Source organism: Procambarus clarkii, chromosome 14 (genome assembly GCF_040958095.1).
Source record: "Procambarus clarkii isolate CNS0578487 chromosome 14, FALCON_Pclarkii_2.0, whole genome shotgun sequence".
In the NCBI taxonomy this organism is placed as follows: Eukaryota; Metazoa; Arthropoda; class Malacostraca; order Decapoda; family Cambaridae; genus Procambarus; species Procambarus clarkii.
In genome coordinates, this window is record NC_091163.1 from 39429456 (window position 1) to 39454916 (window position 25461).

Sequence of the window (25461 nt, forward strand, 5' to 3'; positions counted from 1 at the left end):
AATGCTTTGTTAATATTCCTGTCAATCTTTGGAGATGAATGAGGTGAGGCGTTGCCCGGGCATATAAGCAGCAATAGCAAACATTATCCAGAGTCTACTTTCAAGTGTGGTCTAGAGCAGACACTTGCGAGATACTGTACCGACGCTCAGTGCGCTCAACTCACACCAACGTATCACCTGTGTACTTCTGTATATTCGACCAAATATATGTATAGTATCTTAGTGTCTGTGTTTATTTGTCACCATACTTTACGTAACAATAGAACCGTTACAAGGGCGATCGAAGCCAGCCACTACCTTACTGACCAATCAGCAAATACACTTTATAGTTAGGTATATACTCTCAGTGTATATACACAGAGGAATGTGTATAGAGGGCCCAGTGAATATATATATAAACATGAAACAGCATATAAACCCATGGAATTATACATAAACCAATGGAACCGCCTACCCACCGAATCCGTAAATGCCAAACTGTTAAATTTTAAAATTTATCTGGAAAAGATCATCAAGACAAATGGAGGGGACCTTCGACAATCTGGCGGCTTCCTGTCCTCGTTGAGGTTCCTAGTGTTAGTGGCCCTCAGGTAAATTCAGGTAAATATCAGGCAGGAACCGCCTACCCGCCGAAGCCGTAAATGCCAAAATTGTGTTAACTTTTAAAGTACAGCTGGAAAAGTTTATGAGAACCAATGGGGGGGGGGACCTTCGACAAGCCACCGGCTTCCTGTTCTCGTCGAGGCCACTAGTATTAGTGGCCCTCGGGTAAATTGAAGTAAATATTAGGTGGGAACTGCCTACCCGCCAAAAGCGAAAATGCCAAAACTTTGTTAACTTTTAAAGTACAGGTGGCAAAAATCCTCAGGGCAAATAGGGGGAGCTTCGACAAGCCGTGGGCTTGCTGTCGTGGTGGAGGGCAGTGGTATTAGTGGCCTGAGGTAGTGTATAGTGAAGGTTGCGGGTGTCGGGCGTCACGTGTCAGGGCGGCCGGCCACGCACCGCTGTGTTGTCCCGCGTCAGCTGTCACCTCCCAGCTGACCCGCGCGCCGCCTACACCCACGCCAGGTCTTATTTACTGACTTTTCTATGTGTGTCCCCTAGTGATAACTGGCCCCAGTGCCACCTGGTGCCCTGTGAAGGTGCCAGGAGGCCGCCCAGGGCGGGTTAAGGGTGGTTTAGGGGCTGTAAAGGGTGTTGAGGGAGTTTGTTTACCAGGGAGAGGGAGGACGCCGGCCCTCGACCAATGGGCGCCCGACACCTGCACCCGGCTGGCTAATATTACACCAGCCACCTGTAGGAGGCTCCTGTAGCAGTGAGCCGCCTCGCCCTAGGCCAACGGAACTGGGAATTCAGCAGTTTAGGTCAGCTTGAGGTAGGACGGGGTTGGGATAAGTCGCCCCGGTGGCAAGTCCCTCCTATCCCAGTTACGGGGCAGGGGCGCCTAGTTAGGCTCGTTGACGGCCCTCCCATTCGTAACTACGTGACATCCTACAGGATGCTAGCCACAATAGTGTCCTAACTCCCTGCTGCTACATATTGCTAGGTGAACAGAGGTACCAGGTGAAAAGGAAAAAATAGTGGTCAAATGTGTGTCCTGCTGTAGGACCGGAACCAGGAACTGTCATCGCCCAGAACCCAACACCATTGTGTATTATGTTCATATCCTTTTCACTGTTATAATGGCATGCCAGGTAAACCCCAGGCGTCAATTGAAACATGTTACTGAAACATTCGTGTTAGGTGATTCATCAAGTTACGAACACCCACACACACACAGGCGAGTGGTGGCTGAGTGGACAGCGCTCTAGACTCGTAGGGATCGGGGTTCGATCCTCCGGCACCGCCGGAAAAACAAATGGGGAGTTTCCTTCACCCTGATGCACCTGTTACCTAGCAGTAAATGGGTACCTGGGAGTTAGACAACTGCTACGGGCTGCTTCCTGGGGGGAGGGGGAGTAGTAGTAGTTGGTAACAGTTTAGAGGTAGGCCAAAAGAGCAGAGCTCAACCCCCGCAAGAACAACTAGGTGAACACAAACACACACACATACTGTACCATTATTTATACCACCGTGATCTTCACCTGGGAGCCGGTCGGCCGAGCGGACAGCACGCTGGACTTGTGATCCTGTGGTCCCGGGTTCGCTCCCAGGCGCCGGCGAGAAACATTGGGCAGAGTTTCTTTCACCCTATGCCCCTGTTACCTAGCAGTAAAATAGGTACCTGGGTGTTAGTCAGCTGTCACGGGCTGCTTCCTGGGGGTGGAGGCCTGGTCGAAGACCGGGCCGCGGGGACACTAAAAAGCCCCGAAATCATCTCGAGATAACCTCTCCGACCTACCCTCGCCTTCATCTCGCTGACTGTACCCTAACCTTCAACTTTGTGAAATCTTTGGGTATAGTCACTAAGTGAATTTTTTTTTCAATTTATTATTATGGGCAACTTTTCCCTGGGTCTGTCAACTCTGGCTATGATTGCTAAGCAAATAGTAATAATAATACTCTGCACATCCCTTGTCTCACCAAATCTCTGAACACTTGTTCAGTGAAGCACCAGGGAGTAAATCCCGCCTGGAAAGTGTGCATTGCAACTGTAGACTCTAAATTGAAGTTGCACTTTCTGTATATATATTAATTATAAGTAAAGTAAAGAATTGAGAGAACTCTGTCAATGATATACTAAGAATGTCCAAGAATTTAGCCAAGGATGACATGCTAAGTATCCCAGTGTAATATTTTTGGATTGCAAACGGAGGTGGCACTGGGGATGTAAGTGGCAGTGAATGCTAAGAATGTTTGTATTTAAAGCTAATGAGCTCGTCCAACCACTTGCGGTGGACAGTAGTGACGGTCTCACTTTATACAGGTCGGTGTTCAATCCCTGACCGTCAAAGTGGTTGGACACCATTCCTTTCACCCCGTCCCATCCCAAATGCTTATCATGACCCGTTCCAAGTGCTATACAGTCGTAATGACTTCGCGCTTTCTCTTCTTCCCTCCACTTGAACAATTTTCTGGGATACGAGTAGTCATGAGCTTAGACAACCACTTGGACTGGTTGGTAGGGCGACAACCATGATGGTTGCAGTGTTGGCGCTAGATGGTCCAAGGGGTTGTGCCCCCCCCCCCCACCATTCCTTCACTCCGTCCTCATATCCCAGGTCCCTTGCCCACAAATCCCAGGTCCTCATATCCCAGGTCCTTGCCCACAAATGCCCATCCCTTGCATGTGCTATATACTTACACTAGCTTACTGCTTTCTTCTCATAATTACCTTATCTTAAAGAAGTCCTTATTACACTTGTGCTAATGTCTTGTGTTTATTTCCAGTGCAAGATGTCTGTTCCAATATTAAATTATCGGACGCGAGGATGGATGCGCATGTCAGTTGAGAAGCAAGACACACTGCTCAAGATGGCAGTTCTCTCTCTGGCTGCAATTCTGTGTATGTATTGTTTTGAATACTGGGACTTGTGTCTTGGTTTTAGAGTTACTCATTTTATAATTTGTCACAAATTCTGCTTTGGATATTTAGTGATGTTTTGCAATATCGATTGTTTTATTTTTAATGATGGGTTATGTTATGCACAGCACTGTGTAGTGTAACATAATTCTTTTTTTTCCATTTAACTTTTTGCAAAGAATTGTATGGGGATATGTGTTGTATTCAAGACCAAGATTTTTTTTTTTTTATTCTCGTATGAAGTTGAACCTGGTCTTTGTCTGTTGATTGGGATCCATTGGGGTCCACAGGCCACTTCAAGCAACAGCACTGTACAGTGCTTGTATTCTTTGTCGAACTTCCTGTATAACCACCATTTTCTAGGTTCAGCAGATGGTTTAGTCAGTCTTGGCTTATTTGTGTGTGTCTGCAAAATGCTTACTGGCATGTTCTGATCCCTCCCCCCCCCACAGTTCAGGGATTGACTGGGTTCAAAGTGGTTCAAAGACACATCTGTTATTTTTGGGCTCTTCCATTTAAGCTGAATTTAGCACCTAAAATCTTATATTGAACGCAATATTGAACTCAAAATAGTGACACGAATATAACTGTACCTCTATTCTACACATTCTGTGATAACAAATAACTGATACTCTTCTTTTGGGCTGCCATTTTTGGGCCCCATATAAACTTAATTTTGCCCCTTGAATCTTACAATGAATGCAATATTGAACTCATTAATGACATGAATATAGCCATGTGTACCTCTATTCTACATGTTCGCTGATATCGGTAACATTTGTTTCGTGAGAAGGTTATTACAGCTTTTACCCAGCAGGTGTTGATCTTCACGCGTGCATTGAACACACGAATATACTGCATTTGGGCTTTGCATTGTGAAAAGTGGGCAGGTATTAAAGTATACTCGGGCAAGAAATATAACAAATTTACTTCCCAAAAAAGAATTGAACATAATTTACATCAAAGCTTGACTTACAAATGTTGGCTGTTACATAATAGCAAATAATGAAAAGAACACATGAAAGGTAAAGTTAAATTAAACAATTTTAGTAATGCAAACAAACAAACAAACAAAAAAGTGGCTTATGAATATGTCCACAAACCATCACAAACTGGGCATGCAATGGCTTGCAGGCAGAATATTGGCAGCAAGCAGTGATGACCCGAGAGCACCTGGAGACACTGGCTTAAGGTAGCCGGCTCGGATACTTTTGATATCGTTCGCCTTGCGCGTTTTTGTTCTCGTATTGGCATCCTTGGTGATATTTAGCGCCCTCTGATTATTCCGCACATTTGATGGTGCCACATAGCCTTCCCGGTTTGGTGCCTTCTTTTGATAATTACTTACTTAACCCTCAAACCGCTAGGGGCCCAAATGGAATTCACACCCACAGGCGCAACAAAAAAAAAAATTCCAAAAAATTCTTTCGGCTTATAGAAGTGTTCATTTTTGTTCCCTGATCACGGAAAAAATAACAAAAAAATCGTAGGTGGTATATTTTAGTCGCAATAGGGTAGGGAAGTGTGGCAAAAAAAGGGCGTTGGCAGAGCCTTCGCCAGATGAGTTCTACTCCGCCCGAGCTGTCAGACGGCAGTTGCCGCAAATATATTATTACCTAATTATTTCAATGTCTCTAATTTTTTCTTAGTTTTTTTTGCAGTAATATTATTCCATACAGTGAATTGTGGTATATTTATATTATAAAATGTGTGAACCATCGCTGTACTCAAAATTATGGTGTGCATATTAGTGATTCAATTATTATGTTCATAAAACAATAAACAAATAGTTTTGCTGTTGTTACACTATATACACAGGTTATATATAAATATTTGCATGTTTTGTACACCATAACGAACTACTTAGTTGGTCTTGCGAGTCAAAAAGCAACGAGGAGTGACAGCCAAACACCAGCGAGCCACTCACTGCCACTCCATCCCTCAACACCACCTCACTCACCCTCATTCACCTCCCACAATACTCTTTTGTATTTATTCACTATACACAGACGTTATATATACGTATTTACATGTTTTGTTCACCATAACTGTACATCTAAGTTTGTATGGCGAGTGAAGGCCATAAGACGTAGCTACTCACACAGTCAGCTGATCGGCGGCCGCCCTCAAGGCCAGACGCACTAATATTTGTCATCCAACAATATTGTTTGTGGTGTTATTACGCTATATACACACATTATATATAAGTATCTACCTGTTTTATTCACTATACCTGAACAAATAAGCTGGTATGGTGCCCAAAGACCATAGTGGCCATCAGTAAACACCATGCCAAGTCGTGCAGACGACGCTCCTCCCTCACCAAAATGGCGGCTCCCAACCTACTCCTCTCGCTGTTATCTCACACTATACACACGTTATATATAAGTATCTACATTTGTGTTCACCATGGCGAACCACTAAGCTGGTATGGTGAGTGCAGTCAATAAATGGTGGCCACACACAGTCAGAAGACGACGCCACAACCCTCCCTCCCACAGCCTTACTCCTCCCTCCATGAAGCACAGCGCTAAATATCACCACAATCCTGCTATTATCAGAATCCTGGTCAGTTTTATCACAGTCAGGGGGCTTCAGTAATACTATCACTGCTAAATAATAGCAGTATCATTTATATTATGGTATTTGTAAGTCACAAGCTGAACAGCGGTGCTGTGAGCTCGTGCTGCGTGCGCCAGCCTTGGTGGCTTGCTCAATACTGACGCTGTAACACCCAAGAATGTTGGCCTGGATTTTTTTTCTAGGTGGCATCTGGCAACTATCGGTCGTGGCTGTACTATAGCTGCCCCTATCACAGGCGGGGAGTTTAAATTATAGCGCTAGACACGAAATCATATATAAATGATGTGCGCGGTTTCGGTTTTGTCACTGATATCATTTATATATGATATGCGTGGTTTGAGGGGTTAAGGTAGCCGGTCGGGCCCTATACTATATATGCCTATACCGGTGACTTCACATCCTGTGTCAGCTTTTCTAAATGAGGAGCGGCGAGACAACTACTGTCTGGAGTCTCTGTGGTGGTGGTGGTGGTGGTGGTGGGGGGAAGGGGATGCCTTGTGGCTGGAGCATCTAGCATGTCTGCATGTCTGGGACGCCACCACATACGTAGATATTGAAACGTTATACTTGCTGCTGATGAATTTTTGTCGTGATGAAGATGTCGTCGTGATGAAGATGTCGACGTGATGAAGATGTCGACGTGATGAAGATGTCGACGTGATGAAGATGTCGACGTGATGAAGATGTCGTCGTGATGAAGATGTCGTCGTGATGAAGATGTCGTCGTGATGAAGATGTCGTCGTGATGAAGATGTCGTCGTGATGAAGATGTCGTCGTGATGAAGATGTCGTCGTGATGAATTGTCGTCGTGATGAAGATGTTGTCGTGATGAAGATGTCGACGACGAAGGCGAGAGGGAAGAGGCAGTTTACCCTGCTTTGCAAGGGAATTGTGCGACACATTATTGAAAGCCTAATGCATCATTCCACTTGTATAAAACCCTTGATAAAAACATTAAAAAATAAAGAGAATACTGTATTATGTATACAGTGCATGCAGCTACAGATTTGTGTTAAATATGCACTTGCCAAAACTGCTTAGTTGTTCAAATGGTCCCTAAAAATTTAATTATAACAAAATATATTATTATAACATTCAATTATAAATAAAAATTTAATTTATAACATTATGTAAAGTAGTGTATAATAGAATAACAGCAACAACAGTTTTATTGTTCATAGAATATAGTATTGTCCTTATATTAGTGACAAATGTGTACATTTCTATGTTCAACATGTTCTTTGATACAAATAGCATTATTGACCTCCCAATTCATTATTCCACATGAAAACAGAAGATAAAAGCATTTAGACACACAAAGAAAATATAATATAGTGAGTGCATGCAGTTCCAACATTGTGCAAAACACGCGGTAGGCTGAACTCTACGTAACTGGTTACAAGATTGCTACACCCCACCAGAACCACTCAATGGTTCATAATGGTGCGTGCAATGTAGGTAGTTACATGTAAAATATATATGCAGTGTAATAACAGCAAGAACGGTGTTTTATTATTCTGAGAATATAATACAGTGGTACCTCGGTTTAAGAGTTTAATCCGTTCCTGGAGACGGCTCGTATTCCGAAAACTTGTAATCCGAAGCTAATTTCCCCATAAGAAATAATGGGAAATGAAATAATCCGTTCCTGACTACCCAAAAACCTCACTTCAAACTAAATTTTATACCTAATTCCCCCCTCCCCGCTCAGCTCGTTGTCGCCGTGTGGGGGCTTCGTGGGCGGCTGCTGGAGTGTGATGCTCCTTAGGACAGTCCTCTGTCCTTTTCTAGCCTTGTGCTCCTGCTGCCGTCCTCTCCAATTCTGCTGGGCACCTTTTCCTTTTCCTTCTGTTTCGTTTTTCTCCCCCCTCTTCTCCTATCTGCTTGCCGTTTCCTGCCGACCTTTTGCTCGTTCTGGTTCTTCCATGGACTTCTTCTATTTTGACGCCCGGGTGCTTGAGGAGGCATACTCATGCACCCGTAGAACTGCAGTACCCGACGTCGAGAGCGAGGGGACCCTTTTATTGTCAATCCCCACTTCGTCACTGAACCCGATCTCGACGGACTGTCGGTTTCTTAAGGTGGCGTTTGTGGGGCGTATACTCACGACGCACCCCTAGGAGGCCCCGACAAGATCGGCGATAGCTTCTTGTTGGGTGTCCTGCCTCTAATTGTGGCTCCATGGTGGGTGTGGGGGCTCATTCGTGAGTGAATTCTTAATTTCGTCAAGATGATGATCCCTGTTTCGGCTGCTTCTGGCTTACCTTTTCAGGCTCGTGGGGTGGGCGACCAAGCCCCCGAGTCGGTCCGTATTGGAAGACCGGGCTCTGTAGCCTCCGCTGCATTGGGCCCCGACCTTGCTCCTCCTTTGGCCTCTCTGACTCCTTCCCCTGGCTCCCCTCCCTCCTCTGTGGTTGGGTCGAGCCCCAAGCCCCCAGTGGTGACTACCTCGTCCCCTGGCGCGGCTCCTTCTCTAGTTGTAACTACTGCGCCTTTTAACCCCTCTCTCTCTGGGGGTTCTCACCGCCGTTCTCGTCACGGCCGCCCTCGCTCGATTCCTTCCAGTTCTGCTACCTATCAAGCCTTGTTTGGTCCCGCTTCGTGGGCCAAATATTTTGATCTCCTCCCTCTTGATTCTGCGCCTCCTGACGATTTCTCCCTTCATCGACATCTCATTGATTCCGTGGATGCCTCCATTACTTTCAACCCCACTCGTCTCGGTACACGTGTCGTTGCTGCTCCTTCTCAGGATGCTGCTTCCCGCTTGGCTGCCTTATCCTGCCTTGGCGAGACCCCCGTTCGGGTCTCGAAGAACGCTCAATTGAATGCCAGTGTTGGCACTATTTTGCTCCCGCCCCATGTTGCAACTGGTGTTCGGGACCTGCGCGACTGCCACGACGATATTCGCCATATCCTCGCTGCCCAGGGCCATTCTATTCTCCAGGTGGACACGTTTACTCGTCCCCCTCGTGGTAGTCGCCGTCAACCCCTCCGGGTTGTGAAGATTACCTTTGATGGTAGGACCCTTCCACCCTCTGTCATTCTTGCTGGTGCTAGGTGCTCTGTCCAGGAGTACATTCCTTCTCCTCGGCTCTGCAACAAGTGCTGGAGGTTTGGGCATGGTGCCCTCCGCTGCTCCGGGACTGTCTCTCTCTGTCCTTTGTGTGGTGGCGAAGGTCACTCTAAGTCGGAGTGCACTTCTCCCCAGGCTCGTTGCCTCAACTGCGGTGAGGCCCATCCTACCTTCTCCCGTGCGTGTGTCCATTACAAGCTTGAGGCAGCCGTCCTCAACCTGAAGCACCGGGAGCGTTTATCTTTTCCTGAGGCGAGGCGCCAGGTTCGCCGGCTCCCGCCTTATGCTAATATCTCTTATGCTCGCGTGTTGCGCTCTTCCTCTCCTCGTCCTTCCCGCCTTCCTCAGACTCACAACCGTTTCCGGGCCTTGGACCCTGATGCGCCCACTGCCCCCTCCTCTGTTCCTTTGGGTTCTCTCCCGAAGAATCCTCCTCCTGGTCCTCTGTCTGGGGTTCCCCTTCCTTCTACCCGGTCTGTCGTGTCTTCTGTGTCTTCTTCCTCGTCCCCCTCCGATCCTCCTTCCCATCCTCTTCCTCCATCTATTGGCTCTCCCCACCGCCTGTCGGTGCGGGCGGATGTCCATCGCTCTCCTAACGGCCGTCGTGTGTGCTCTCGTTCGGCTTCTCCTGTTGAGACACTGGAATCCGTTGCCCGGTACGTAGTTGCTGGGACACCGGTCTCTTTAAGTCAGAAGCGTAAGCCTGGCTCCTCTCCTTCCTCTTCCCCGGCGGGTAAGAAGGCTTCGCTTTCTTCCTCAGCTCCTCCTTCTGGCTCTGTTGCTCCTTCCCCTCCCGTTTCAGTGCTTGCGCCCCCTGTTCCTGCTATGGAGGTTTCTTTGGCCCCTGCTTCCCTTTCGGTTGCTGCTCTTGCTGGGGTGCGCTCCCCTCTTTCTACTCCCCCTCCTCCTGCTGCTGTCCTTGACGGCTCCTCTCCGTTGCCGCCTCCTCTTCCTCCTCCTCCTCCAGACCCTGCCCGCCCACCTCTGCTCTGTTCTCCCGTTTCCTTCCCTCCGTCTTTGCTCAGTTTACCCATGCCCCCTAACCCTGACTTTGCTGACCCTGATCCCGACCCTGATATTCTTTAACGTGCTCTGTTGGTCTTTCGCCTTTGTTTCTTCCTTGTTCTCTGTTTTTGTCCTTTCTCTTCTCGTCGTTGTCCATTCTTCAATGGAACGTTCGAGGTTATTACGCCAATTTCCTCGAACTCCAACTTCTGATTTCGCGGTTTTCGCCCCTTTGTGTCTGTCTCCAGGAGCCCATGCTTGGTGCTCGTCCTGGTCGTTTTCGTGGCTATTCCTTTCTCTCCCCCCCCCCAGCCATTGCTGGGGCTTCTAATTCTTCTGCTCTTTTGATTCGGGCTGATGTTCCCTTTGTTCCTTTACTTTTTCCTTCGCCTCTCCATTGTTCTGCTGCTCGTATCTTTGTGGGGAAATGGTACACAGTTTGTTCCATTTATCTCCCCCCGAGTGTCCCGCTCTCTCTTCCTGATTTGAAACACCTCCTGGACTCCTTGCCGGAGCCTGTGCTCCTGCTGGGTGACTTCAATTGTCGTCATTCTCTTTGGGGTGACGTTCTGACGAATACCCGGGGTCGCCTCCTTGAGCCGTTTCTCCTCTCTTCTTCCCTGTCTCTTCTGAATTCTGGTGAGCCCACTCATTTGGACTCTCGGACTCGCACCCTTTCTTGTCTTGATCTTTCTCTCTGCTCTTCTTCTCTTTACTTAGATTTCACGTGGCAGGTTCTTGATGACCTCCATGGAAGTGATCATTTCCCCATCCTTGTTTCCTTTTTCTCTTTTCGCCCTTCCCTCTCTTTCCCTAGGTGGCAGTTTGCTAAGGCAGACTGGACCCTATTTACCCTCAGTGCTGCTCTCCCTGACCTCTCCCTTCTGCCTCTCTCTCGCGCTCTCCTCCTTTTTCATGACACTGTCTTCAACGCTGCCCTCCGCTCTATTCCTCGCTCTTCCTCTCGGGGTCCACGGAAGTGCGTTCCCTGGTGGAATGCGGACTGTGCTCGGGCTGTCCGCTGTAAGCGTGCAGCCTGGAAGAGGCACCGCCGTAGGCAGACGACCGATTCTTTTCTTTTCTTTCGGAAAGCGAGTGCGGTGGCCCGTAGGGCCATCCGTACGGCTAAACGTGAATGTTGGGCATCTTATGTCTCATCAATTACGTCCGAGACCCCTCTGGCCCAGATCTGGAAGCGTATCCGCAAGATAGCAGGTAAGTTCGTTCCCGATGTTTCACCGGTCCTTCACCTCCATGATACTCTTGTGGCGGACCCGTTGCAGGTCGCTTCCGAACTGGGTTCCCATTTTTCTTCTGTTAGCTCTGGTCTTCATCTTCCCCAATCTTTCCTTCTTCGTAAACCTGTCCTTGAGTCTCGTCCTTTAGATTTCTGCACTCATCTTCAGCTTCCCTATAATGATCCCTTCTCTCTCTCTGAACTTCGTTCTGCCCTGGCCCTCTGCGGTTCTACGGCGGCGGGCTCCGATGGTATTCATTATGAGATGCTTCGCCATCTCCCTCCGGGCACGTCTCAGTATTTACTGAGTCTGTATAATCGGATCTGGGAGTCGTCCTCAGTCCCTGAGGACTGGCTCGATGCCGTTGTCCTCCCTGTTCGCAAACCGGGGTCTCTGGGTACTTCCCCTAAGGACTTTCGCCCTATTGCTCTCACAAGTTGTGTCTGCAAACTCTTTGAACGTATGGTTAACGTTCGTCTGATGTGGTTCCTGGAACACCATCACCTCCTCTCCCCTTCTCAATTTGGTTTCCGCAAGTGCCGCAGCACGACAGATGTCCTGGTGAACTTGGAGGTCTATATTCGTACTGCTTTTGCTGCGAAGACCTCCGTTGTTGCCGTCCTTTTTGACCTAGAAAAGGCTTACGACACCACTTGGCGTTATCATATCCTCTCTCAACTTCATTCTTTTGGCCTTCGTGGTCATCTCCCTCTCTTTCTCCGCAGCTTCCTCTCTCGTCGTTCCTTTCGGGTGCGCCTTGGTACCGCTCTCTCTCCCTCTTTTCAGCAATACGAAGGTGTGCCCCAGGGTAGTGTTCTGAGCACTACTCTTTTTCTTGTTGCCCTCAATGGTCTTCTTTCCTCTCTTCCTTCTGGTGTCTTCTCCGCTCTCTATGTCGATGATCTTACCCTTTGTTGTCAGGGTGATGATTCGCCTCTCCTTCAACGCCGGCTTCAACTTGCAATTGATGCCGTGTCGTCTTGGGCCACAGGTCATGGCTTCAAGTTCTCTACTTCTAAGACTTGTGCCATGACTTTTACGCGGAAACGGGTTGTTCTTCGTCCCTCTTTGTCGCTTTATGGTCATCCCCTTGAATACAAAGATTCCGCGAAGCTTTTGGGGTTATTCCTTGACACTCGTTTGTCTTGGTCTCCCCATATCTCTTACCTCCGTGTTGAGTGCTCTAAGGCCCTTACCCTCCTTCGGGTCTTGTCCCATACTTCTTGGGGGGCAGATAGGCGCACTCTCCTTGCTTTACATTCCTCTCTCGTCCTGTCTAAGCTCGATTATGGTTGCCCTGCTTACTCGTCTGCTTCTCCTTCTACTCTTCGCCGTCTTGATGCTTTGCACCATACTGGGTTGCGCCTCAGTTCTGGTGCCTTTCGTTCGACTCCCATCCTTAGCTTGTATGTTGACACTGGCTTCCTGTCTCTCCAGGACCGCCGTGATCGCTACTGTCTTCGCTATCTTGCGCGGTCCTTGCAACATCCTTCCTCTCGCCTCTGTCGTGCTTTAACTTTTACCCCTCCTGCGGTTCCTGTTCCTCTTCACCACCTCCCTCTTTCTGTCCGGTTATCTCGCCTACAGGATTCTCTCTCCGTTCATATTTCTGATGTTTCTCCTCGTGTTGTTCCTTCTTTGCCCCCGTGGAGGGTCCCTCTTCCGCGGTTTTGTACTTCCTTGACCCGTTTCACTAAAGCTTTTACCCCTCCTGCGGTTCTAAAACGCCTTTTCCTCGAGCACTTTTCTTCTCACTCCCGCTCCGTTTCTGTCTTCACCGATGGGTCTAAGTCAGCGGACGGTGTTGGCTACTCTGTTGTTTTTCCTGATCGCACTTATATGTGTCGCTTGCCTCCGGAGACTAGCATCTTTACAGCAGAACTTTATGCTATTCTCTATGCTCTTCGTCTCCTGCTTTCTCGTTGTCAGTCCTCCTTTGTGGTTGTTGTTGACTCTCGTAGTGCCCTCATGGCTCTCGGGTCCTTTAATCCGGTTCATCCAGTAGTTGTCGAGATCCAGCATTGGCTGTTTCTCGTTCACAGTAAATTTAAGTCGGTTGAGTTTTGTTGGGTTCCCAGCCATATTGGTGTGTCTTTAAATGAGCGTGCGGATGCTGCCGCTAAGGAAGCTGTCCGCTCTTGTCCCATCTCTCGTAAAGGCATTCCGTATTCCGACTTTTACCCAGTTATCCATTCCTCAGTTCTTACCCGTTGGCAGGCTTCTTGGTTGTCTGTTACTGGTAACAAGCTACGTACTCTTAAATGTTGTGTTTCCTCGTGGCCGTCCTCCTTCCACCGTAACCGGTGGTGGGAAACAGCTCTGGCGAGGTTGCGTATTGGCCATACTCGCTTAACCCATGGTCACTTGATGGAGCGCCGCCCTGCTCCTTATTGTCCTAGTTGCATTGTCCCTCTTACGGTCGTGCATGTCCTTCTTGAATGTCCTGACTTCCAGGACGAGCGTGTGTCTTGCTTTCCGACCGCCCCTCGCGGTCACCTGTCCCTCGATAGAATTCTTGGTGACTCGGATACTTTTGATATCGTTCGCCTTATGCGTTTTTGTTCTCGTATCGGCATCCTTGGTGATATTTAGCGCCCTCTGATTATTTTGCGTATTTGATGGTGCTACATAGCCTTCCCGGTTTGGTGCCTTCTTTTGATAATTACTTACTTACTTATACCTAATTCATCTAAATAAACCTACAAAACTATGTTCCAGTTATTACTTACCTTGCTGTTGAATGCTGTAGGTGTATGGAAGATGGTGAGGAGGGGGGAGGAGAGGAGGAGTTACTGTTTGGAAGGGGAGTCCCCTTCCATTATAACATCAGGCAGTGAGGACCTTTCTGGTGTGCACTCCCTGGCACGTTTTATCTGAGTGCCACCAGGTCCTGGTTGTGGCTCACTGCTCGATTTTCTCAACAAATCTGTCCATGGAAGCTTGTTTTTCCTTCTTCGCAAGCTGTGTCTGTAGTAAGGCATCACATTGTCATTGAAAAGATTAAAGTAACGGCCTACTACAGCTTTCTCTGGGTGAGTCTTTTCAATCAAAGTTTACATCTCTTCCCACATCTGACACGCCTTATTTCTGCAGAAGGGACATTCGCTGCTGCCTCATCCTCCTCCACTGGAGAAACATCCTCAGCTGTGTCTTCTTGCTGTTCCTTTTGAAGGGCTTGGAGTTCTTCAGTGGTCAGTTCTTCGTTGTGTTCTTCCACCAACTCCTCCGCATCATCACCATCCAATTCCAAGCCCATTTGCCGGCCCAGAGTAACAATTTCCTTAACAATAGGCACATCATTTACAGGCTCAAACCCCTCAAAGTCTAGTTTTGTCACACATTCAGGCCTCAATTTTCTCCAGCCAGAGATCAGGGTTCTCTGAGTCACTTCTTGCCAGGCTTTGTCAATGAGTTTTAAAGCACTACAAATGTTAAAATGGTGTTTCCACAACTCTTTGAGGGTGAGGTTTGTGGCTTCAATCACTTCAAAACATTTCCGGAAAAGTGCCCTTTCATACAGTTTCTTAAAATTTGCTATGATTTTCTGGTCCATAGGCTGAATTAGAGGATTAGTGTTAGGAGGAAGAAACTTTATTGTGAAAAATATACTGTATCTGTGCATCAATTCATCTTCCAATCCTGGAGGGTGAGCAGGAGCATTGTCGAGGAGAAGCAGGGCCTTGAGTGGCAAATGTTTCTCCTGCGGATATTTTTCTATGGCAGGGCGCACCACTTCATTCACCCACTCTGAAAAAAAAGTCCTAGTCACCCATGCCCTTTTATTAACATTCCACATCACACACATTTGGTTTTTCTGCACTTTATACTGTTTGAAAACTCTTGGATTTTCAGAATGATACACTAGCAAAGGTTTAATTTTCAAATCGCCACTCGCATTTAAACACAGCACAAGCGTAAACCTATCTTTCATTGGCTTGTGTCCGGGCAAGGATTTTTCCTCCTTGGTAATGTATGTCCTCTTAGGCAGTCTTTTCCAAAACAGTCCTGTTTCGTCACAATTAAACACTTGTTGCGGTAGGTATCCCTCAGCCTCTGCAAACTCTTTAAATTCTTCAATAAGTCGTTCAGCGGCTGGTTTGTCTGAGCTGGCTGCCTCCCCATGCCTTGTAACACTATGGATACCACTTCTTCTAAATTTTTCAAACCATCCCCTTCTTGCCTTAAACACTCTCGTATTTGCATCACTCGTTCCAGGGGTTTTCTTTACAAGGTCTTCGTGCAATACCCTGGCTTTCTCTCAAATAATGGCCTCCGAAACACTATCACCCTTTAACTCTTTGTCGTGTATCCAAATTAATAACAACTTTTCTACTTCAAGTATTTGTGGTGTTTGTTTCGGGAATGTTCTTATGCCTTTTGCCACGTTAGCACTCATAATGTCATTTTTCTTGCTAAGTATAGTGCATATTGTTAACGTGGCTTTGTTGTACTGTCTACAAAGTTCAACAACACGTGTACCATTTTCATGCTTCCGAATGATCTCTTGTTTTTCCTCTATTGTCATCCTCACGTGAGCTTTCTTGCCTTGATCCTTACCACTGGCTTTCTTGGAACCCATGGTGAGATATATAATAACAACTTTTATGGTCAAATGACCAAAAATCCAACAAAACACTGAAAATCTGGGAGAAGAATTGACGTGGGATAGTCACTGGGCGCGAGGCACTAGTAAACTGAGGGGTGAGGGGCGACGATCACCGTACCACCACGCGCTATGTCGGCTTGTACACGTATCGACAAACTCGCGTTTCGAGGAAACCCTTGCCTTCCGAGGCACATTTTCCGAGCAAGTCCTCGTATTCTGAAAAACTCGTATTCAGGGACACTCGTATTCCAAGGTACCACTGTATTATATAGTGCATGTACTAGTGACAGATATATTTGAGGATTTTCATGTTATACACATTTTATTATATAAATTTCTCAAATGACACATGAATAGTACTGTAATGTAAAAATCTGAAAAACAAATTAGAGACATTTGGAATAAATACTGTATATGCAAATATGTTGGCGGCAACTCCTGCCCCATGACAGAGCCAGGGTGACTGCCTCGGGGTGATTGCACCGTGAATGTTAGTGAATTGTGATGTCAGTGTGAGATCTCCATACTTCACCATGACTGAAGTATACTTCATGCACATAATTTTATAAGCATCACACATATAATTTATTTTTGTATTTTTTCCATGATAGGTTAATGCATTATTTCCAATGCAGTATTAGAAAGAGAAAATTATTTGAATTCATTTTGTTGCACACTTGGGGTTGTGAGCTATCAACAGATGTAGTACAGGGGTTAAACATTTTACCAGCTTTAAAAATTTGCAAGCCTGTGCTATTGCTTATAAAAAAAACAGGTGATTGGGAATTGGTGAAACCTGTAAGAGTGTTTAATAAATAAAACCCACCTTGCCATGATTAGGGAAAGATGTACAAGCTTGGCAAGTGGTTACTTGGGTACTTGGCACATACTGGCCGAGGTCGGTGGGGAGCTTGGGGACAGTAGGTTAGGATAGGAGGCTCGGACGAGTAATGTCAAATGCTTGCATTAATAATTTGTTTCTTTTCAGCATTTTCGTGCAGGTTGTTTTCTGTTCTTCGGTTTGAGTCGGTTATCCATGAGTTTGATCCGTACTTCAATTACCGCACCACCAAGTTTTTGGCCGAGGAAGGCTTCTACAATTTCCACAACTGGTTTGATGATCGAGCATGGTATCCACTGGGCAGAATTATTGGAGGCAAGTAATTCTTAGCTTTTGCATGGCATTGTTTAAACGCACATTCCCTGTAATTCTTTAAGATGCAAGTATATAACACATTTTTTTTTGCTTAAATATGTCAAAGCTCTTTGTTCTTAAGAGAAAAACAACTTGTAAATGCACATTCCAGTCTTAAGAAAGTGATTACTGTATTAATGAGTAAATATTGTCATATAACGATGAGATTGAACTTGCATCCTTGGACTCCCAAAACACACACATGCTCTACCGACTGAAACATTAGGAGCTCAGTCGGCAGCCCAGGAATGTAGGTTCGGTATCATCATACTGGATATATATTTTCTCAACCTGTCGGTTTTTTGTTTTATTTCATTTCGGGAGAGGCTAAATAGTGGCTCCCATTAGCTAGCACCAAGTCGGTAGCTTCACACATGCGTCACATCAGCCTTAGGAGTCTTTAATAGCTTATTGGAGACCAGAGCCAGAACCTCTCCACCCTTAAAGAGGTGCAGGGAGCAGGAAATTATGATCCTTCTTAGAAAGGAATCAATCCAGAGAGTAAGTGTAGTAAAACAGACAACTGTGTGGTTCACAGAGAAACAAGAAGTAAAGCGGCAAATGACTTTACAAACGAGCCACTCGGTGGTCAGTTCAAACTCCTCTGGTGTCAGCTGACCACTTGCACCTTGTTGGAGCCTGGCCTCAGGCTGGGCTTGGGCAGTAGGAGAACTCTGAGAATGAAGAACTCCCACATTGCTCTAGGAATGCTATTATGGCAGTCCCACAGAGGAGCTGCCGGCTCCCACGATGACATACTCGAGTCCTTTCATTGAGGTTGACCTGTGTGGACCAGTCCTCGAGTCGCTGACTTTAGCGGGCCCAAGCTTTTTATAGATAAACATCAACCATTGTTTGAAGCCTGTCCTGTTGGGGCCATTTGCTTGCGTATTGTTTCCAAGTGTAGTGTTTGCTTCTTGTGCGCTTGTTTACAAACCTTGCTTGTTGTGTGGACTTTGGTAACTGTTAATTTTGAACTGCTTATAATTAGGGCAGTCGTACTGTAAGCACTCATCTAATGCCTCTGCCCTAACAAAAGTGACTTCTTCGGGAGTTTGTTCCCTAGAGGCCAGACTACCTTGTAGAGTGCCTTGCCCTGAGTAGTGCAAGGGGTCATTAACTCCTCTGTGGGGCATTTTGGCTTTATTGTTGAAGGGTACACTAGGGTTCACATTTTTTTATATACAGATTGCCGATGATCATCTTGGCAAATGTGTTTATGCTCGGGTTTGAGTTCGGTGTCGGTTCTTTTTGTGAGTATTCCTAGTGCCTGGGTGGCCTCTTGGTCCTTACCTCAAGTTCTGGCAAGTTCTGTGAGCTTTTGGCGTGACTCGTTATGATCAAGCCTGCAATTGTTACTTAGGAGCTTAAGGGATGTTCGTCAACTTTGCGACATGTCGATGATCATTCTTTTGTTGCTATGCTGCCTCAGGGCTCAGGACCTCGCTTCCTTGATGGACCTGGCTTCATCCCAGTTTTGTTTGATTTCGCCCTTTTGTTTGCAGTATGGGGTCCCTGACCATTCTTCATGGCATGATGATAACTGTTTATCTTTGAGGATTAACATGGCTTTTGCTATGCATGAACACTTATGTGATGGTAGGCAAGTTCTGTCTTTCACGTGTTGTTGGTTGCCCAAGGACATGGGCTTGTGGCAGCTGCCTATACTCGCTGGAACTCAGACTGCGGGGGACCACAGGCCCCATACTCACTTGGTGGCTGGTTTGCACATCTGGGCTGTGGTTGAGCTCATCTTTGACCAGCTCTGGGTCGGCCGGGATTTTTTTTTACTGCGCTGCCCGGTGTTGTTTCGTTATTTGTGGTTCTGACTTGGGCACTCTTGCTTGTAACTGATTGGGGTATGCCTCCGGACTGAGCCCGAGTTTATTTATTTATTTATATACAAGGTACATTGGGTTTGTGAGAATACATAGCATAGTACAGTAATTGCACTATTGTAAAGCCACTAGTACGCGCAGCATTTCGGGCAGAATGGCTGAGTTCGGGCAGAATGAATGAGTTGCTGGCTCATGATGCACACGTTGCAGTAGTAAGCTGGAACTAGGGATTTACACTGACTACTGAGTGGATCTTTTGTGGAGTCATTTGCTGCTTCACCACTTCTTGTTTTCCTGTGAACCATACAGTTGTCTGTTTTGCTTTGCTTATTTTCTGGATGTTCCCTTGACGAGGGTGATCGTATCGATCTCCTGCTCCCTGTACCTCTTTAAATGGATCCGGTTCTGGCTCTACTCTCGAGTAGGCTCTTGTAAGGACTCCTGGGACTGATGTGACTTGGGCGTGTAGAGCTCTCTCAGTGCTGGGCCTCGGGGTTCCACCGAGGCCCAACCAGAAAGCGAGGTTTCATCACATTCTATGTTTTATTTTTTTTATTTTTTAGGTACTATCTATCCAGGATTAATGGTGACATCAGCTGCCATCTATCATGTCTTGAATTGGCTCAACATAACCATAGATGTTCGCAATGTATGCGTATTTCTGGCGCCGCTCTTCTCCTCCCTTACAACTCTTGTCACGTATCATCTAGCCAAGGAATTGAAGGTAGGCTTTTAGCTGGTGTTTTTGTAAGCTTTTTTTGTTATTACAAGTAAAGTCATTTTCATTGAATATTTATATTTTTGTGCCTTTTATCTTCTGTCATGTTTGTTGTTCAATAAGGCTTAACAGATGTTTTTGTGCTGTAGTGTAGAGGCAATGGAAATGTGTGTGAAGAAGTGAATGTGTAATTATTTATGAGAAGTCAACAATGTATCACTGGACAAGGCATTACAAATGTGGTATATTTAAAAAGTTTAAATATATTATTGCTGAGATTGTATTATATATGTCCATAATGAAGGGATGGATTACCTTCAGGTACCTTACTGGTGCTGAGATTGTATTATATATGTCCATAATGAAGGGATGGATTACCTTCAGGTACCTTACTGGTGCTGAGATTGTATTATATATGTCCATAATGAAGGGATGGATTACCTTGAGATACCTTACTGGTGCTCCAGGAAAGGTTGAAAGTCAGTTGGGCGTCAGTTAGGTAGTTTTCAGATCCTTCCATATTGTGAGCATCCATGGCCTCATGACCAAACCACACACCAGAAGATGGAGAAACGACGTCGTTTCGGACTATCCTGGACTCGCATATGACTTGATAACACTCCAGGACGGTCCAAAATGTCGCCGTTTCTCCATCTTCTGATGTGTGGTTTGGTCGTCATATTTTCAGCCACGTTATTATGACTCGTCTGCATCCACAGTCTGGTTGCTAGGACAACAGTCTCATATTTTTCAGCCCCGAGCTCAAATGCCTGATTATCCAATGTAACATTATTCGTCATTCTTAAGATAGAGTAGCTGAATGAGAAAAAAATTGTATTTGAAATGTTAGTTCAGTGGAGTCTCCATTGCCTGGATCCATATTTTAGGGATTCTCCGATTAATTGAACATAGACATTTTTGGTTCTTCACCCACATTAACCATAGCCTGTCTGATTAATGGGGGTTAAATACCCATTATCTCCAAAGTTTTGGCACCATTTACCAGCAGGGAACACATACTTATGCAAGCTAATAAAAACATTTCATTGGTGTATTAAATATTGGTGCATTACTTTTAAAATACCATTACAGATATTTTGTGCATGCTTGATTATGAAAATAAATACCATTATAACAAAAATTGACAAAATTGGCTTGTGATCTTTTATGTGAATATTCAGATTGAAATTGGCTCAGGCATCCAGAAATGCCAATTAGTCTGGGTAATTGAGGATGGAGTACAGAAACCTCTTTTTTTTTCCGACACATGGCTAGATCTATCATGAGGTTATCTTGAGATGATTTTGGGGCTTGGTGTCCCCGCGGCCCGGTCCTCGACCAGGCCTCCTGTTTGTTACTGGCCTGCTATACTATCTTAAATAACATGAAAAATGATAGAAATACTTATTAGTTAGAATCAAGCAAAACATTTAAGTGCGACACGTTTTGACCCAATGTCATCTTATAATTTCCGTTGTCGGGGATAGGAATTCTGTACTTTGGCTTAGCATGGTTTCTCTAGGGGAACCACTGACCTTCTTCAGGATCCAGCCCCCACAACAGTTGCCTAACTCCCAGGTACTTATTTACTGCTAGGTGAACAGTGGCACCAGGTGAATGGGCACATGCCCAAATGCTTTTGTTGTACTGTTTGAATTGAAGAGTTTTGGTTGTGACCTGATTGCACTTACCACTGTAAGGGCAGTCAGGTCATAGGTCACATTGCCTTTGCCTTCCTCTCTCCCATCACAATCGACTTGATGATGGGTCAGGATGGACCGAAACGTCATCGTCGTCTTCATCTTGCGGTGTGTGGTTTGGTCATCGCACCACTGTGTTATCTTTATGTAGGGCATATGTAAATCTGTGTATCTATGTATTTACTTATGTAGGTTAGCTTAGCATTTTAATAGCACCGAATTACCTTCTGTGGTTGAGTGTTCAATAAACCCTTGAACTATATGTTTAACACTTCTCTAACCCTGTCCATGGAGGACAGAAGAAAATGTACATATACTGGTTAGCATTGTAAATGTGTGGCCACGTCTGTGGTAGAAAATAATAAAAAAAAAAAAAAAAAAAAAAAGTTATGTCAGCCAGCTCCGCAAGTAGAGCTGCTGTTAACTAGGCTTCTCGGCCAGTTGTGCCTCTGTTTCATAGAGCCGTCCAAACTATCTTCGTGTAAAGAATGGGTTGTAATACCTACATGCTTCTTTTTATGCCTGGGGCAATAAATAGAAGCAAATTTGCATCTTAATAAACGAGACAATGTTTTCTTCATGCTGTACAGTCGACCACAGAATGTTGGCTAGGTAATGTTTTCAGAATTGTTTTGCCAAATAAATCTGTCCATTCCATTCACCTGGGCTGTATGGGTCTGAGACCGTGGACCCCACGTGTGAGAGGCTGACGCTCTTATCAACTAGTCTGAGTTGATTCTCATAGACTAGTTGATAGTCTCTAGACTAGGAAAGTCTCCAGAAGCGATATCTTGTTGCCAAACTGGAATTGTCGACTTTCCCCCCGACTACTACTGAAGCCCAGAGGAATTTCTGACCCCATGTACACGCCATATAATTTGTCATCCACACTTCCGTGGAATTAAACACCTGGAGGGAGCCAGTCGGCCGAGCGGACAGCACCCTGGACTTGTGATCCTGTGGTCCCGGGTTCGATCCCGGGTGCCGGCGAGAAACAATGGGCAAAGTTTCTTTCACCCTATGCCCCTGTTACCTAGCAGTAAAATAGGTACCTGGGTGTTAGTCAGCTGTCACGGGCTGCTTCCTGGGGGTGGAGGCCTGGTCGAGGACCAACCGCGGATGGACTAAAGCCCCGAAATCATCTCAAGAACACCTGGATGCCAATTTATATGACGTGGGTCAGTAACTCGTCTGGGCTTCAGTAGTGGTCAGGGAAAGTAGAAAATTTCAGTTTGGCAGCCCGATGCTGCTTCTGGAAACTTTCCTTATTAAGACAGCTCATAGCCCAGTCAATAGAGTGTCGGCGTCACGCATGAGGGGTCCACGGTTGAGACCTATACAGCCCCGGTGAATGGAATGTTTATTTCCAGGGAAGTGTAGGATGACAGTTTAAATTTGTCCATGCTCTCTGGCCATAAATCAAGTTTAATTTATGAGAAATAGAATGTTTATTTCCAAGAATAAAAAATAACATGTAAATCTTGTGTATAATATATATATATGTGTGTTGGTGTGTATAAAAAAAATATATATATATATATATATAATATATATAATTTATTATATACTTTATATGTATATATACAGTATATACATATATATACAGTATGTAGATATAGTTGGTGTGTTGTAGAAGCCAATAAGCCGTGGGAAGCTTGCATTATTGTGATGTATGATGTGTACAACTTTGCAGGGTCCCGGTGCAGGGCTGGTTGCTGCCGTCATGATAGCCATCGTGCCGGGCTATATATCCCGTTCCGTAGCCGGCTCCTACGATAATGAAGGTTGGCATGTGTGATGTTCCTCCTTCGTTTATTTTCATTGGAAAAGTGAATATTGTTGAAATATTTTATGTATTGTATATCTGAATGTTGTTTGGAGTATTTGCAAAATGAATTTAAGTGTTGCTGGTTGTCGATTCTTCTTGCCACTCCGACCAGTTTTTCGTAATGGCTCATGAAAATAGGTCATAAATATTTTTTATGTTGATGCAGATTTTATGAATTTTGAATTTTTTTTCCTTTTTGGCATATCAATCATGGTGCATCAATTACTTTTTTATTAAAAGTGAGTTGTTACAGGTATTGCAATTTTCTGCATGCTGTTGACGTACTACATGTGGATCAAGGCTGTGAAGACCGGCACACTCTTCTGGTCGACGATGGCGTCTCTCGCTTACTTCTACATGGTGAGTCACGGAAATGTCGTCCTCGTTGGCAAATAATTAATTTTGTAGTTGTATAGATGTGCTGTGTTGACGTAAGTGATTTAACCCCTGTACTGCGCACCTGTGTTTGGCAAAAACTTCATAGTACAATTGTTAAGGACATATTTTGATTGGTTTTTATAAATGTTCAGGTAAAGTTAATGTGAAAATGTTTCCAAACTAAACTGTTTTCATTTCAAAACACAAAGAGATGAGAACATTATAAACATTAAAAAATAGTCAATGACATTTTTTGGCCCCTCAATAAGGAAATACTGTATCTTGAAGAGAAGCAGTTACCACTCAAGGCCTTGCTTGTGCTCGATAATGCTCCTGCACATCCTCCACAGATGCAAGATGATTTGTTTCCAGAAAATCAGTTCATCTCTAAGTTTCTTCCGCCCAACCCCACTCCATTCCTCCAACCTATGGACCAGAAAGTCATTGCCAACTTTAAGAAGCTCTACATGAAGGCCTTGTTGGAGAGGTGTGTTGATAGACAATACAGAGCTGACCCTCAAAAAATTCTGGAAGAACCACCTCAATATCCTGGGTGCCTTACGTTTGATCGATAAGGTCTGGGAAGGAGTGACACGGAGGACCCTAAACTCTGCATGGCCTAACTTGTGGCCTGCGGGGTGTCCCTGAGCGAGACTTCGAAGGTTTCGGTCCTGCATCTGCATCTGTGGATGACCCAGAAGTGCATCTAGTGGATGATATTGTTGCTCTGGGGCAACAATATCATCCACTAGATGATATTGTTGTTCGGTTGCAGGTATTCATTGCCTCCTGCACATACTCGGGCTGCTTCGAGAGGGAAATGTTTTGTTGATCTGGTCTCCTTGATCCTCCATTCCAGGCTTGTCTGTCTCAGGTCCTCAGCATTGTCTTTAAATGTAGCCAGCTTCCGGTCTACTCTTGGGCCCATGATGTTTGGAAGTGTGGGCCTTTGCTGTTATTTCTAGCATGTCTAGGGCTGGTTTCCAGGCTCGGGTTTATAAGGTGTTACTCCTGGCGACTCGTTGACTGGTCCCTGTCATGCTTGTGTTGTTCTGGGTAGGGCTTCCATCCTGGTCTGTCCCCTACAGGGTTTAATTCTTTGCACACCTTTCCTCTTCACCTGTTCAGTTCTGTTGTTCTTTTCTCTGTGGTTAGTTAGAGGGAGCCACAGTTTGGCCCCTCCAGAAAATCAGCATGGGATGTAATGAAACCTTTTCTAAGGAAACCTCGATGGCTGCCAGGACCCTCCCCTTCCTACCAGGAGGCTCGGTTGGGGACTGAGCTGCGGGGACGTTGAGCCCTGATATCATCGCAAGGTAACCGCCAGGTAACCAGGTGGCCCAGTTAGTTTCTTGGGCTCCGAAATGATGGTTGTTGGCACTGTGAACTGGCAACTCTTGTGATGCTGCCAACTGGATGCAGCCAGCTGGAACTCAGCAGTGATGGGGAAGTGTGGTGGGAGTTGTGGCACAAGTACTAGTTGGATTGTTTGCAAAAGTCATTTGCTGCATTGTTTGTTAACTGTATGAACCTTGAAGCTGTCCATTTTGCTTCACCTTCTTTCTGGGGGATTTGTTTCGTCAGTGAGGGTGATCTAGAATTCATTGTTCTTTTCTTCTCTGTGAGAGAGCCGGGTTTCGGTCTGTGGCCTCTGGAACGTTTGACACTCTTACCTCGCAAGGGCTGATGTGAGTGACAGGCGTGGAGCTGTCTCAGTGTGGCTCGCTACAAGGAGCCACTGTGTTCCTCACCCTCATCCCCCAGGAAGATGTATTTAATTATATTCCCCTGGCTGCTTTATTTTTTTATTTCAGATTTGAATGACTTCACTTCCC

General features: G+C 45.6%; 1 protein-coding gene across 4 annotated transcripts in view; it reads left to right on the forward strand.

Moving 5' to 3' along the window:
- Positions 1 to 935: 935 nt before the first annotated feature.
- The window catches only part of Stt3A (catalytic subunit 3A of the oligosaccharyltransferase complex), a 41602-nt gene continuing 17076 nt past the window's right edge, over positions 936 to 25461 (forward strand). Inside the window, exons 1-6 of one of the 4 annotated variants that reach the window (XM_045762892.2) lie at positions 936 to 1068; positions 3331 to 3445; positions 16958 to 17125; positions 19566 to 19726; positions 23114 to 23204; positions 23502 to 23608. In XM_045762892.2, the coding sequence (XP_045618848.1) occupies positions 3337 to 3445; positions 16958 to 17125; positions 19566 to 19726; positions 23114 to 23204; positions 23502 to 23608 (636 nt within the window). In that variant the 5' untranslated portion in view covers positions 936 to 1068; positions 3331 to 3336. Of the gene's footprint in view, positions 1092 to 1223; positions 1376 to 3330; positions 3446 to 16957; positions 17126 to 19565; positions 19727 to 23113; positions 23205 to 23501; positions 23609 to 25461 lie in introns of those variants that run through there. The other 3 variants (XM_069324518.1, XM_045762902.2, XM_045762907.2) reach the window with 3 other exon arrangements.